General features: G+C 58.6%; 1 protein-coding gene across 1 annotated transcript in view; it reads left to right on the top strand.

The window, feature by feature from the left end:
* The window catches only part of CACNA2D4 (calcium voltage-gated channel auxiliary subunit alpha2delta 4), a 66,397-nt gene extending 54,396 nt beyond the window's left edge, over positions 1-12,001 (top strand). Inside the window, exons 27-38 of the mRNA XM_070790328.1 lie at positions 3,405-3,466; positions 5,117-5,161; positions 5,348-5,410; positions 6,278-6,348; positions 6,689-6,764; positions 7,151-7,203; positions 7,476-7,531; positions 7,927-7,947; positions 8,738-8,855; positions 10,181-10,293; positions 10,877-10,959; positions 11,564-12,001. Of these exons, the coding sequence (XP_070646429.1) occupies positions 3,405-3,466; positions 5,117-5,161; positions 5,348-5,410; positions 6,278-6,348; positions 6,689-6,764; positions 7,151-7,203; positions 7,476-7,531; positions 7,927-7,947; positions 8,738-8,855; positions 10,181-10,293; positions 10,877-10,959; positions 11,564-11,668 (866 nt within the window). The 3' untranslated portion in view covers positions 11,669-12,001. The remainder of the gene's footprint in view (positions 1-3,404; positions 3,467-5,116; positions 5,162-5,347; positions 5,411-6,277; positions 6,349-6,688; positions 6,765-7,150; positions 7,204-7,475; positions 7,532-7,926; positions 7,948-8,737; positions 8,856-10,180; positions 10,294-10,876; positions 10,960-11,563) is intronic.
* The last annotated feature ends 2,487 nt before the right edge of the window (positions 12,002-14,488 follow it).

Raw genomic sequence — 14,488 nt, 5'->3', positions numbered from 1 at the left:
CAAAGCAACGCGGAGGTGACAGCCAGGACACAGAGCAAGGAGGAGCGTCTTGATAAGCTGTCTGCCGCCCGTGGCCTTATTGAGGCTCTTTGTCTGCCAGCCGTGTGAGCGAGCGGGTCTTAAAGAAAAACTGCTTTGCAGGAAGCAGGCAGAGGAGGGCATGAGGCGGCGTGGATCAGGGGGACAGGCAGGGCAGGGGCAGGAGGAAGGGGTCTGCTCGCCCCCCCTCCAACAGGTTGTGGCAGGTCCCCCTAGGGACCAAGGTCAGGCTCTGATGTAAGGACCTGCCAAGCACAGGCCTGGGATGTGGGGACAGCAGCCTGGGAGGATGGAGGCCTCACCTGCCTTCGGCCTCTCCATCTGCAAACCCAGGACCAAGGGGTGGTCTCACCTGCACAGAGCAGGCTTCCGGGGGGTTGCCAGGCAGGGGTGGCCAGCCTGGGGCCCACTGGAGCAAGGGATGAGGTGTGAGAGCTGCCCTGGAGTCTCCCTGGAGGAGGCTGGGCTCTTTGATGGGGTGGAAAAGCATGATTCAGTTTGTGAAGCAGGCATTGAACAAAAGGGTTTGAAATGATTCGAGCCCCAGGTAACGTGTGGTGGAGCACAGCGAGCGAGTTGTCCTTAAATCCTTGAAGATGCCCCCTTCCTGCCCACTTGTCTCCCCCCAGGCCCTGCACCCTGCCTGCCTCACTCCAAACCAACCCCTGCTCTCAGCATCTAACAGTTCTTCCCTAGGAAATTATTCTTCATGTCTCACCTGAATTCCCCGTCTCTTAGTGGATTTCCCTGGGTCCTCTAGGGCACCAGGCACAGCTAGATCTCCAGCATTAAGCACCTCCATCTCTAGGAAGGAGGGGTTCCGAGTGGAGGGAGGAGTTCTGCAAGGCCCCCACCCCAAGGTAAGGGGAGTCCTTGCAGAACTGGCTCACCAGTCAGGGGGCGGACTCTGCAGAATTCACAAGCATTTATTTTACTTAGCTCGAAAAGTATTTATTGAGAGCCTTGCTATGTGCTAAGTGTTATTCTCGGGGCTAGGGAATTCCAGCCCCCTGCTCACTGCTAGCCCCCATTCTAGGTGGGGCAAGACAGACCATGGACGAGGAAAGTAAATGTCATGCTTCCTAGAAAATAAAGAGTGATGAGATAGAGGGTGAACAGCCAGTCGAGGGGAGGACCTCATTATCCGGGAGGTCAGGACACTGCATCAGGAGATGCTGTTTGCGCTGAGATCCAGTTGTAAGACGGAGCACTTCATTAATTCTAGGGAAGTGCATTCCGAGGGTGGGGGTGCTGGTGGAGGGGAGCGGGTGGCTGGTGCAAAGGCCCTGGGTTGGGAACAGGCTTGTTCAAGGGAGTTAGGGATTCGGGCTGAAATCAGAGAGATCGGCAGGGCCTTGGATGCCAAACCACAGAGAAGTTTCTATTTTGTTCTGAGGGCAGCGGGAAGGCCTTGGAAGGTTCTGAGCAAGGGAGAGACACAACTTAACCTTCAGGAAGGTCACTCTCTAGGCTCCGTGGGGAAGGATCCGCTGGGGGGTCCGGGGCATTAATCCAGGTGGGATGGGGGTAGTGGTGGGGTTGGAGAGAGTGGGGAGATTCATGAAGTTTGGGAACAAGGGGAGCAGCACTCTGGCGGGATGTGGGAAGATAGTGACCATTAGGTGGGCGATGTGGCCTCATGTGGGGAGGGTTCTCAAGGAGGCTCTGGTTTGGGGAGAAAGCCACAGTCGGGTTTTGACCATGTGAAGTCTGAAATGCCTACTGGTGACCAGGGTGGACCGACAGCAAACAGTGAGGTGTCCCAAGTCCTAGGACCAGGGCCTAGGGCCTGGAGGGGCTCGTGAACCCACTGTGAGATGGACCCTGGTTCCGGAGCACAGGCTTGGGGGCTTGCTCCTCTGTCTCCACCCGTGAGCCTCAAAGCCCTGTCTCATTAGGGAAACCTTAGCCCCGCCCTCTCGAGATGCCCTGGGTTAGAATCCCAGAATTTCTTCCAGTTTGGAAATGCCACAGCTCCAGGAGACCCGGCCCTGAGCCATGGAGTGGCAAGGCTGAGTCTGGCTCTAGAAAGAGTCTGAGAGCTTGGACCCAGAGGCCAAGGTCAGGGTTTCTTGAATCCCGAACCATTCACACTGCTCCCCTCTGGCCATTGTTAGAAGATGCCTCCTCTTTTGCCCAGCTTCTTCCTACACGTGAGAGAAGTCTGTCTAAAATGAAGGGCAGGGCGACTTCCCCAGTGGCCCAGTGGTTCAGACCACGCTGCCAGTAGAGGGGGTGTAGGCTCGCTCCTCAGTCAGGGAACTGAGATCCTGCATGCCCTGGGGCACAGCCAAAAGACTAAAAATGAATAAATAAAATGAGCATCAGGGGAGGTTGTAACAGGAAAAACGAGGGCTATGGCTGAGGGGCCTCCTGCAGCCGTAGGGAGAAATGGGGGAGGGGAGCGTCCTATCTCCTTCCCACCCACTCCTTTCATACACACACACCCCCAGACCCGGCAGGAGCAAAGAAGCCCCCGATTGTGGTGGGAAATCTCCCTGTTGGGGTGACGTGGTCTCGTGAACACGGCAGAATGCTGGGGACCCCATTTCACAGAGGAAGGAGCCGCAGACCTCGAGGGGGCTTACCCAGGTCCATCAGCGCCCTCCCGACAGGGGCTCACATCAGGCCCAGAGGAGAGAGTGGCCAGGGGCCTTAGAGACCCCGGGCAGTAGGTCTTCGTGTTTAGGGGCCGGTGACTTGGGCGTGGATCCCCCCTTCCCCCCCGAGCTGTCTACCATGTGGACTCAAGCTCGGGACTTTAGCTGTCTGACACCCAGGACATTGTCTCTTATCTTCATCCCTGATGGTAGGAAGCAGCCTCGTTTCTTTATGCTTTCTCTTTCTCTACAACTTGCCTGTCTTCCTATTCTCTGGGCCCAGATTTCTCCTAGCCTCTGGGCACCACCTCGCATTCTCCCAGCCTGTCTGGGGACCAGAGAGGCATGGTGGCTCTTGTGAGCAGCAGCAGCAAGCCGGGTTTTCCGGGGCTGGGAGCCTCCTGCAGGCCTGCTCACTGGGTCCTGCTTTGTAAGGAGGAGCCTCTTAGCCTCTTACACGGGGGCCTGAGCGGGCCGGTGGAGGGGTGTCGCTCCCACAGGGCCCTGGACTCCAACCTGGGTCTCAGCGGGAAAGTGGGACCACCTCCCCGGGCACCCACCTTGAGCTCCCAGCTCCTTGACCTCATCATCACATCTTGGGGTGTTTTCTGGTGTTGTCGGCTCTGGAGAGACCGAGCCACACGCGCCCCCAGCCCAGGCTGCCAGGTGCCCCCAGCCCTCTGCGGATGCACCTCCTCCCTTGGACTGGTATCCAACACCTCTCTTACCATCTCTTCGCTGCACCCCCGCCCCGCTCCCCGGCAGCCGTGGGCGTCCAGATGAGAATGGAATTCCTGCAGCGCAGCTTCTGGGCTGCCACCCGGCAGGTGGGTGTAGGGGTGTGGGCGGGCCACTCAGGGTGAGGACCCCAACCTGTGCACCTGAAGTGCTGCCACCTAGGTCCTGCCCGCATCTCAGCCCCGGACCCCCCATGCACATACACAGGGCACACACGACAGGAACACACCATACACATGTCACACCACACAAGTCCCCCGTGTGCACACACCACACTCACCACATAGGCATGTGACCCCTGCATGCACACCACAGGTGTCCTTTGGGCTCCATTCCCCAGACACCACACACATACATACCATGCACAAACACATCACACACATCACACACACACCACACACATCACATCACACACACATCACACATCACATCACACACACGTCACACATCACACACCACACACACATCACACCACACATACCATGCACAAACACATCACACACATCACACACACCACACACATCACACACACATCACACACACATCACACACATACATACCATGCACAAACATCACACACATCACACACACACCACACACATCACACACACATCACACACATACATACCATGCACACACATCACACACATCACGTCACACACACAACATACATCACATCACACACACGTCACATATCACACACCACACACACTACACACACATCACACACACACATACCATGCACAAACACATCACACACATCACACACACCACACACATCACACACACATCACACACACATCACACACATACATACCATGCACAAACATCACACACATCACACACACACCACACACACATCACACACATACATACCATGCACAAACATCACACACATCACACACACATACCATGCACAAACACATTACACAGATATCACACACATCACAAACCACACACATCACATCACACATATCACACACACACATCACACACACACACCACACATACCACACGCCTCACACACACATCACACACACACCACACACATACGTACCATGCACAAACACATCACACACACGACACACCACACACATCACATCACACACACATCACACAATCACACATACACATCACACACACACATCACACACACCACACACACACATACCATGCACAAACACATCACACAGACATCACACACATCACACACCACACACATCACACACACACATCACACACCACACACATCACATCACACATCACACACACACCACACACGTCACACCACACACACCACACACATCACACATACACCACACACATACATACCATGCACAAATACATCACACACATCACACACCACACACATCACACACCATACACATCACACACACATCACACACATCACACACACACATACATACCATGCACAAACACATCACACACATCACACACATCACACACGTCACACACACATAACACACACGTCACACACACATAACACACGTCACACATCACACACATCACGCATCACACACATAACACACACATCACACATCACATCATACACATGTCACACATCACTCATCACACACACATCACACACATAACACACACACATCACACATCACATCACACACACGTCACACACACATCACATACACTGCACCACACACATCACACACTCACACGCACAGACATGGATACACAACTCAAAGCTCTGCCCTTCCCTCCAGTGTGGTGCCGCGGAGGGGCCGTGCCCAGAGAGCTGCCAGGACAGTGTGAGTGCCTCCCCAGTGGGAAGAGGGGAGGGACAGCCTCCACCCGTGTCCCCCTGATGGGCCAGTCCCTCCTTCCCCAGCCTGGGCTCCATGCAGAGGCCTCCCCACATGGTCCAGCGGGCAGGCAGCAAGACCAGGGGTCAGTGTTAGGGCCTGGCCTTGACCTCCTTCTGGGCTTCTCCCCAGGACCTGGACTGCTTTGTCGTCGACAACAATGGGTTCATCCTGATCTCTGAGAGGCCCCAGGAGGTAAGGCGCTCGGAAGCAGAACTGGAGGGGTGGGGGCGCTCACATCGCCCAGTGACCTCTACTGTCAAAAAGGCTGGAAGCAATAATCCTTGCCCAGAGACAATCAGTAGACAGTCTGAAACCACAGCTGGCACTGAGAGACCCCAGGATCCAGCCTTTTCACCTCAGATGTCCTCTGTTTTGTCTCCCCCGCTCTATTGGTGGGGGGTTCCCCGAGGCCCCCAGGTTTTGTCTGCAGCCTTGCCCTGGGGGCCCACCCCAGTGTCCTGAGCCCCTTCCTGCCCCCCACCACCTACTCCTGTCTGCCTCCCCCTCCACCCACCTTAGTTCATTCAGATATCCGGAGCAGAGCCCACAGATGGGGCAGCTCACGAACCACAAAGATGCTCTTCTCACAGTTGTAGGAGCTAGAGCCTGAGGGGGCCCCCCTGGGTAGCAGGGTTCTCAGTGTGTCCCAGCGGCAAGGGGCAGGGAGCCCCCTGGGGTCTCTTCTGAGAACACCAACCCCATCAGGTGGGCCTGTTGCCCTGGAGGCACCTTTTTGCATGTGAGTTCGAGGCACACGCTCAGACCTCAGCGCCCACCCTCCCAGCCTCCGTGGGGCCAGGATCTGGATGCTCTCTCCCCTCCTCTGGACCTCCTGGGTGGGAAAGTCCATCCTCACCAGCCAGCCTGGCCTGGAGGTGCCCCATCACACCGGCTGGCCACACACCCAGGACCCCCTTAGACCCAGAAGGGCCGAGGAGAAAGTATAACCTCCCCACACATACTTACTAAGCCCCAGGAGGGGAAGCCCAGATGCAGGTGAAATCGGGAGCTCGGCGCGACCCCCTGTCCCTCCCTCTCCCCCTCTTCTTGCCCTCTCAGGTGGGCCGATTCCTGGGGGAGGTAGACGGTGCGCTCGTGACCCAGCTGCTCAGCATGGGGGTGTTCAGCCAGTAAGTGGGGCAGGCACCCCCCTCCCCGAACACATAGAGAGGAGGCGGGGTCAGATGCTAAACAGATCAGATGCATCTTGGATCCCAACCTCAGAACAGCACAGGGACCCCCAGGGCTGCAGAGCAACCTCCTTAGGCCCGAGGCCTGCGGGGTGGGAAGGGCTGGAGTCCGCCTGAGAGGGAGAGCTAGGTCTGCTGTCCCTTGTCTTTGAGCAGCCCGAGCCCAGAAATGTCATTTTCTGACCTGCGGACAAAAACCCTGCTGCAAAGTCTCCTGGGGCAGGGTGGGGGTGGAATACGGGTGGGGTCTGGACTCACCCTGTCCCATTTCTGGCTTCAGAGTGACCATGTACGACTACCAGGCCATGTGCAGACCCCCGACCCACCACCACAGCGCCTCCGAGCCCCTGGTCAGCGTGAGTGTCCCCCCGGGGCTTCCCTCCACCAGATGGTGGCCTGTCCCTTTCTCTCCAGGAACCAGGGCCCACCTTGGCCCTCTCCCACTGCCCCTGCCACTCACAGTCTGCTCCCTCCCAGATCTTATCTGACGGGGCAGGAGGGGTCAGGGCAACTGCTCCAGCAGAGGGACAGCTGCAGCCCCCTTCTTGCCTGGTTCCCACCCTCACCCCGACACGGTCCACAACCCATCAGGGATCCCATAGACGCCACCCAGGGTGATGACTGGCATTATCCCATCATCTGCTCTACAGCAGGAATTTCCCAGAACAGCTTTCTGTTGATCCCATTGCTGGGAGGGGGTCGGGGGAGCCCGGGGCTCACGGTGTGTCCCCTCTCCCCCCAGCCCATCTCTGCCATCCTGTCGGCTACCAGGTGGCTAATGAACGAGCTCCTGCTGTGAGTGAGGGGCTGGGGACTTCACGCAGGGGTGGGCTATGAGGGGGCCCCTTGAAGGGAGCTGCTTGAGGTCCCCACAACCCCAGAGGAGGAGGCTGAGGTCCGGGGTGGAACCAGCCAGGCACATACAATGCCCCCTCCTACATGCAGCTGCCAGGGGAGGGCCTCTGCACCCCAGGAGCCTCCAGACAAGGGTTCCCTGCAGGGAGGGGCAGACAGCCCGGGGACCAGTGAGGAGGGCAATCAGGTCTCTGACCGCTTCTATCCAACAGGCTCCTGCTGGAGTGGAGGGCCTGGGGCTCCTGGCATGGGGACCACAGGGCTGAGGGTGAGTGCTCAGTTGCGGGAGCCCAGAGCCCAGAGCCCAGCATCATTCCAGCCGCCACTTGTGGGGAGGGGACTGCAGAGGGCCCACCGCTCATGTCCATCCTGTCGGCCTCTTAATCACCTTCCCTCACCTCTGTGTGACATCATACCATCTCGGGACACCACGGACCTGTGTGACATCATCCGTGTTCCATCATCCATCCCATGTGACATCATCCATCCCGTGTGACGTCATCCATCATATATGACATCATCCATGTGACATCATCCATCCCGTGTGATGTTGACCATTCCCATGTGACATCATCCTTTCCATGTGACATCATGCCCACACCATGTGACACCACCATCATCACCATCATCACCACCCCGTGCTGGGCCACACGTCCTGGACAGCCAAGACCGTCTTCCATCATTGTAAGTAGAGCGGCCGAGGAGCCCCAGTGCTGGGCTGGGAGGGTCCCAGGAACCTCTCTCCTTCCAGGACTCCTCAACAATGAAGGCCCCTCCCAACTTAGAGCCTTGCTCCTTAGGGAAGGGTGCGTAGCCCAGACCTCATCCCACACAATCACAGCCCTGCCCCAGGGAAAACGGAACCCTCCAGCCCTCTCCTGGGCAATAGCTCTGATGACACCAGAAGGCAGTGTCCTGTGGTCTAGAGGCCAAGGCCCCACACAGGGAACAGCTATCTGCTCACCCAGGAGTGGACATGGGTCCTCCAGGGCAACTGCCAGGCCTCTGAGTTTGCCGAGTCCTTTCTGAGCCCGCTTGAGTGACCACACAGGCCCCACTGAGGAGTCCAGGAAGTCTGGGCACTGGGCCCCCCGCCCACTTCTAAGTGACCATGGGGTCAGTTGCGGGGGGAGGCCCACGGCTTGTCCGGGAGCTGTGTCTGCAGAGCACCCGCTGGACCGTCCACAGGAAGTAGGGCTGTCGTCTCCCAGGCCCCCCACACCCTGACCTCCTCCAAGGCCCTGGACATCACCGCTGACGGTGAGGAGAGAGCCAGGCGTACCCAGGGTCACCCAGGGCGTCACTCACACTCAGCTGCTCCCTCTCCCCCGCCCCCCAAGTCCTGATGGCTTGCCATCTGCCAGTGGACGGAGCGTCTTCCTCCCGGCGCAGTGACCACACTGCCCAGGCTGTCGAGGCCCACCCCACGGGGGTGACCGAGGCCCCGCGTCCACACCCTTCCGTGTCCCCGCAGCCCACAAGCACAAGAAGCAGGACCTGCTGCAGCCCTGTGACACCGCCTACCCCGTGTTCGTCCACCAGACGGCCGTGCGGGAGGCCAACGGCACTGTGGAGTGCCGCGCCTGCCAGAAGTGAGCGGGGAGGGGAGGGAACCGGGTGGGGTCCCCGCGGCAAGGCCTCTGTGCCTTGGTGGAGGGACACAGGCCTCGGCCCAGAGCATGGCAGCCAGGTGGGGACAGGGCTAGCATAGTGTCCATGTTGGCAGACAGGAGAGATGGCCCTGAGGCCAGGCAGACTTGGGGAAGGAGGGCCAGCTCTTGCTTAGACGTCTGTCCACGCAGAGAACCAGGAGGCTGGAGGACGTTTCAGGAGTGGCTGGGGCACCTGATACCTCTGCCTGAGCTCCCACAGGGAGGCCAGGCTCTGGCCCAGGGAGGCCGGGAGGCCTGACTCAAAGTTCCGTGCTGCTCACTCCCACCCCGACCTTGGGCCACCGCCCACCCCCAGGATGTTCCATCCTGACCTGGAGGAGATGGCCTCCCCTAGGCTGTCCACTTGCCAGCATGCCACTCCCCAGGGGCTTCCGGGATGTCCCTGAGATTCAGGGCACGAGCAAACTGCCTTCTCGTGGGACGCCTGGGACCCTGGCCTCAGACACAGCCAGCCCATCGTGTGCAGGCAGGCAGTCATTGTAGGACTCACACATCCGGTTTCACGGGAATGTAGTTATTTGTACACTTATCTCGGAGGCTGGCAGGGTGGACACAGCGAACAGTGTGGGTAAAGCCAAGGCCTCAGAGTAAACAGACTTGCCTGAAGAGGAACTGGTGACCTTGGGTGCAACACTTTACCCAGAGGAGTCAGCTTTCCCATCTGCAAAACAGGGATAATACCAACTTCGTATGGTATGAAGAAGGTTGAATATGTACATGTGAGTCTGTTGTGCACGTGTGTATGAGCACGTGGATGTGCTGTGTGTGTGTGCACGTGCACATATGAAGTCCTCTACCCCGTAGGAAATGCCTACGGGCAGTGTCTGTGGCCAAAGCACTGGCTGAGCCAGTGACCGCAACTGGCTTGCACCCACCAGGCTCCCAATCAGGCAGCATGCGGGCCTGGGGCGCCACCTTGTGGCCAAGCCTGAGCACTGTAACCTCGCTGGGGGCCGGCCTCTCCACACCAGCCTTTACTTGATAGTCTTGACTTAGGCCTGTGTTCCCCGCGGACGTCAATAACGACTCCCATCCCCCTAGATGTCTGGGCTTCCTTCCCTCCAATCCGCTAGGAAAGGAGCAGGGCAGCTGTAAAGGCTTGTGGGAGATGCAAACCAGGTTGCCCCCCACCAGGGGGCTAACCTGGGCCCCCAAGCCCTCGCGCCATCTCCAGAAGAGCCTCCCTGAAGCCCAGCATCCGGCTGCTCGGAGCCTCCACGGGCCAACCTCTCTCGTGTCCTCAGGGCATTTGTGATGCAGCAGGTCCCCAGCAGCAACCTCCTGCTCCTGGTGACAGACCGCACCTGTGACTGCAGCATCTTCCCGCCAGTGCTGCGGGAGGCGGAGGAGGTCAAATATATCCTCTGGGGCTCCAGCCTGTGTGGGGCGGGGGAGGGTGGAGGGCAGGTCATCACCGAGGGGCTCAGATCTAGAGAGGTGGGGCCAGCCACCCTCACCACCAAGACCCTGCCCTTCCCACGGCTCCGAGGGCTGACCTCTGACCCCAGAAGGCAGTGAGGCAGCCAGTCCCACCAGAGGTTCCAGAACTGAGTCCCCAGAGGCTCCTGGGTGGCTCAGACAGTAAAGAACCCACCTGCAATGCGGGAGACCTGAGTTCGATCCCTGGGTCAGGAAGATCCCCTGGAGAAGGGAATGGCTACCCACTCCAGTATTCTTGGGCTTCCCTGGTGGCTCAGACAGTAAAGAATCTGCCTGCAGTGCGGAAGACCTAAGTTCGATCCCTGGGTTGAGAAGATCCCCTGGAGAAGGGAAAGGCAACCCACTCCAGTACTCTTGACTGGAGAATCCCATGGACAGAGGAGCCTGGCGGGCTAGTCCTTGGGGTCACAGAGTCGAACACGACTGAGCGACTGTCACACACACAGGCTCCAGCGTCATCTCTGCCTCAGCTGTGTTCACCTTAACAGTGACCTCTGCACATAACGCCTCTGTCAAGTGCGACAGGATGCGTTCCCAGAGGCTCCGCCGGCGCCCGGACGCCTGCCATGCCTTCCATCCAGAGGTGGGGGATGGGGGGGGGGTCTTCATCCCCAAACCTCAGCCCAAGCCTGTACCCTTCAGACATGAGAGCACTCTACACCCAGTGTGCAGCTGTGAGGGCACTTCTGGAACCCCCATCCATGTCCATTCATGCAGGGAGGGACCCAGCAGTGTTTTTATGATGAGACCTGGTCTCCCAGGGGCCAGGCCCTTGGCAAACTTAAACACAGCTTCTCCACATAGCCCCCATCGCACTTGGATCCACAGGGTCCGGGCAGGTAGGAGGAAACCGTTAGGCACATAATACTGTGGTGACCAGCCCTGAACACTGTAGTTGGGCTTCTTGTATTCAAGTCGTCCTTGCTAGACACGCTGAATCCACAGCCAGGATGCTCCCAGAGTTCCGGGCTTCTCTGCAGTCACTCTAAGAGGATAACTCCACAGCCCTTCCATCTTCCTTCTCCTAGAAGCAGGAGGTGGGGGGCCAGGGCTCCCTCCACTTGCTGGAACTCCCCTCTCCCCCAGCCCTCAGTCCCTCTTAGTCCCAGAACCTCCCTCCTGACTCCCAGTCTCCTGGTCGCCTCTGCCTGGACTGGTACCTCACCGGGAGTGCTCTGGGTCCGCAGGAGAATGCCCAGGACTGCGGAGGCGCCTCAGACACCTCGGCCTCACTCGCCCTGCTCCTGCTGCCTCTGTGGGCCTGGGTGCTGCCACCCCAGCTGCTGCGGTGACCCCGCCCCATCAGGCCTGCTTTGACACTGGGAAGTCAGCAGTCCACCATGCTGTCTGGCACTCTACAGCTGGGTTCTTGCCCAGGGCCGTGCTCGTCCATCGTGGACCTCCTGAGATTGCTGGTGGAGTCAGAAACCCGTCCTGAAGACCTTCTGGGGTGCCGGGTACCCTCTACCCCACGTCTCAGTGGGCAGTCTTCCCCACCTCCTCTTGGGGAGTCCAGCATGAGCTCAACCTGGACCAAGACCAGAGAGCTTTAGTTCCATCTATTCCCCCAGATATCCAGACCCAGCTAGAGACAGGGCAGCTCTTTCTAATGAGCCTGGTTGGTCTTCAGTAGAATCCAAGGACTTAAATGTCCTGAGGAGGAGGAGAGGAATGAGGCTGAGGGCAGAGAGGGGAGGAGGGCAGAGAGGGGAGGAGGGCAGAGAGGGGAGGAGGGCAGGAACGCTTCCCACTAGAGATGTAGCTGCCCCAGGGTAAGGTATACAGCAGGGCAGCTCAGTCTCACAGTTGAAGCTCAAAAAAGGTGTGTGTGTATGTGTGCGTGTGTGTGCGTGCGCGCGTGCATGAGAGAGAGAGAAGGCAGGTCCTTTACATGAACATGGCTGAGTGTGATGCCCACAAACTATTGCTATTAAAAAAGTTTATAAATGTCTTTGCAAAGCCCTGACTTACCATTTGCCTCTTTCTAAGAACCTAGTAGGTTAGCGATACAGCTGCTCCACTGGAGAAGGATGTGAGTCCAGGGCAGGGGGCAGGACCAGTTGCAGCCAGAGGGGTCCTAGCAAAAGACTGGTCTTCAGGGAGGCGTAGTCAGGGGGGTCCTGAAGGCTCCAGACCCCCCGGAGGCCCAAGGACCCATGGTGGTCTTTTTCTGGCTGATGATCTACAAGAGAGACCACCTGACTCTGGCCTTGGAGCTGGAGCTTTGGGGAGCATTCCCATTTGCAAACTGGAGTCCAGTGGGGGAGACGGATGCATCTGGGCACGCCCCCCACCCAGGGGTCTCGGGGCCGCGGCTTCCTCCCACGCAGACCTGGCTCCCCAGGGACTGCGGTCCCCATGGTGGGAGTGACACTGAAGGCAGAACCACGCAGAAACCCTGGGGTGGCCTCCACTCTCTACGTTCAGCCGGCCTCCCCGGAAGAGGTGACCGCGATGTGCAAGGCGTGCACGTGGTGTCCGTGTCCTGAACCTGAAACCTCGTGGCCTGCGGTTGGCACCCACAGCGTGTCACCGGCTCTCCTCTGAAGCACCTGCTTTCCTGGTGGAGGGGAGGGAGAAAGGACGTTGGAACAACAGGCAAGGTCACAGGTGCCCGCCGGGTGCAGGTGGGCGAGGAGGCAGCAGGGGGCCCACCTCCCACCCCCTCAGCTCAACTCCCCACCTTCACATCACAGAGCCCTCCAGGCGACAGCCCCTCCCTCGCTGTGCCCTTCTGGGGCATCGGAGCATGTCCAGACCTTGACCTCTAACCTCTCTCCAGGACAGTATCCTGTTCCCCCTCCCCACAACCAGGAAGAGTCTTTTCAGGCAATTTATTGACGCTCTTCGCCACACAATTTAAAAACCACGCTTAGGAAGTACTGGGGCCGCTCCCAGCCTCAGCCCTGTCTCTGTGTGACCAGGAGGGGGCTGTGGGGCCAGGACTCCCTGTCAGAACCAATGGAAGCAAAAACCGTTGATACGATAAAACTGCTCTTCACCTGGGAGAAGGGAACATAAGCCCTGCCTTCGGAGGTCAGGGCTGTTCTTGCCCTTTTCTATTTTGGTGGTTCTAACCCTCTGCCACCCACCACCGCCACCACCACAGCCCAGAGGGCAGCAGGTGGCAGCCTAGCTCGCGCTGAAGAGCCGTCACCTTGGTTTCAGACCAAGTGAAGTCTCTCAGTCGTGTCTGACTCGTTGCAACCCCATGGACTGTAGCCCGCCGGCTCCTCAGTCCATGGAATTTGCCAGGCAAGAACACTGGAGTGGGTTGCCATTTCCTTCTCCGGGGGATCTGCCCGACCCCGGGATTGAACGCAGGTCTCCCTCATTGCAGGCAGACGCTTTACCATCTGAGCCACCAGGGAAGCTCAGACCAACAAAGTTAAAACCAAAGTCACTGAATAGATGACAAGATTCTGGGGGAGAGAGTCCTGAAGTCCCTTTTCCTAAAAAAAAGCCTGTGGATGCCCGAGGGTGCCAGGGCTGCCAGCTCTGTCCTCGGGGCAGGGGTGTGTCAGCTCCTAAGTCACCTCTGAGCATGTTCTAGTGCAAGTGCTGCTGAAACAAAAGGCCTGAGCACCGCTCCATGACGTCAAGCGGGAATTCATTCCGGAGGGCGAGGGAGTGGATGTCTCCAAGTCAAAGATGCAGACTCGGGGAAGAATGAGGGCAAGAGCTTGGCGCAGACGCCAGCCCATCCCTGCAGCTCAAGTGAGGGATGCTGACTTGGGGTGGGGCAGGGATGAGCTCACAGCTGAGAAAGCAGCTGTCTCAGCAGCCCCGGGTGCTGTCCCCAGAGCACGGTCCCCAGGCCAGGGTGGCAGTGACAGGCCATCCTTCCTGCCCGGCTAGACTCCCGCCATCACCACCAAAGGCAGAGTCACACTAGACCAGATTGCCGCAGGTCATGGGGCTGGGGGCGGGAAAACCTGCCCAGGAGGACACAGGGGACACAGGCGTGGGGTCAGCGCTTGAGCCCTGACCGAGTAGGACACTTGGAGGCCAGGGGTTACTCACGGGCGCAACGGCGCCCACAGCCACCTCCAGGCCAGGGAGCCCGAGCAACTGTCAGGCCAGGATTCAAAGACGCCCTCATCCACTCCTTT

This window comes from Bos indicus, chromosome 5, assembly GCF_029378745.1.
Source record: "Bos indicus isolate NIAB-ARS_2022 breed Sahiwal x Tharparkar chromosome 5, NIAB-ARS_B.indTharparkar_mat_pri_1.0, whole genome shotgun sequence".
NCBI classification, from domain to species: Eukaryota; Metazoa; Chordata; class Mammalia; order Artiodactyla; family Bovidae; genus Bos; species Bos indicus.
The sequence above is the reverse complement of the archived record's forward strand: the minus strand, read 5'-3'. Positions and strand labels throughout refer to the sequence as shown.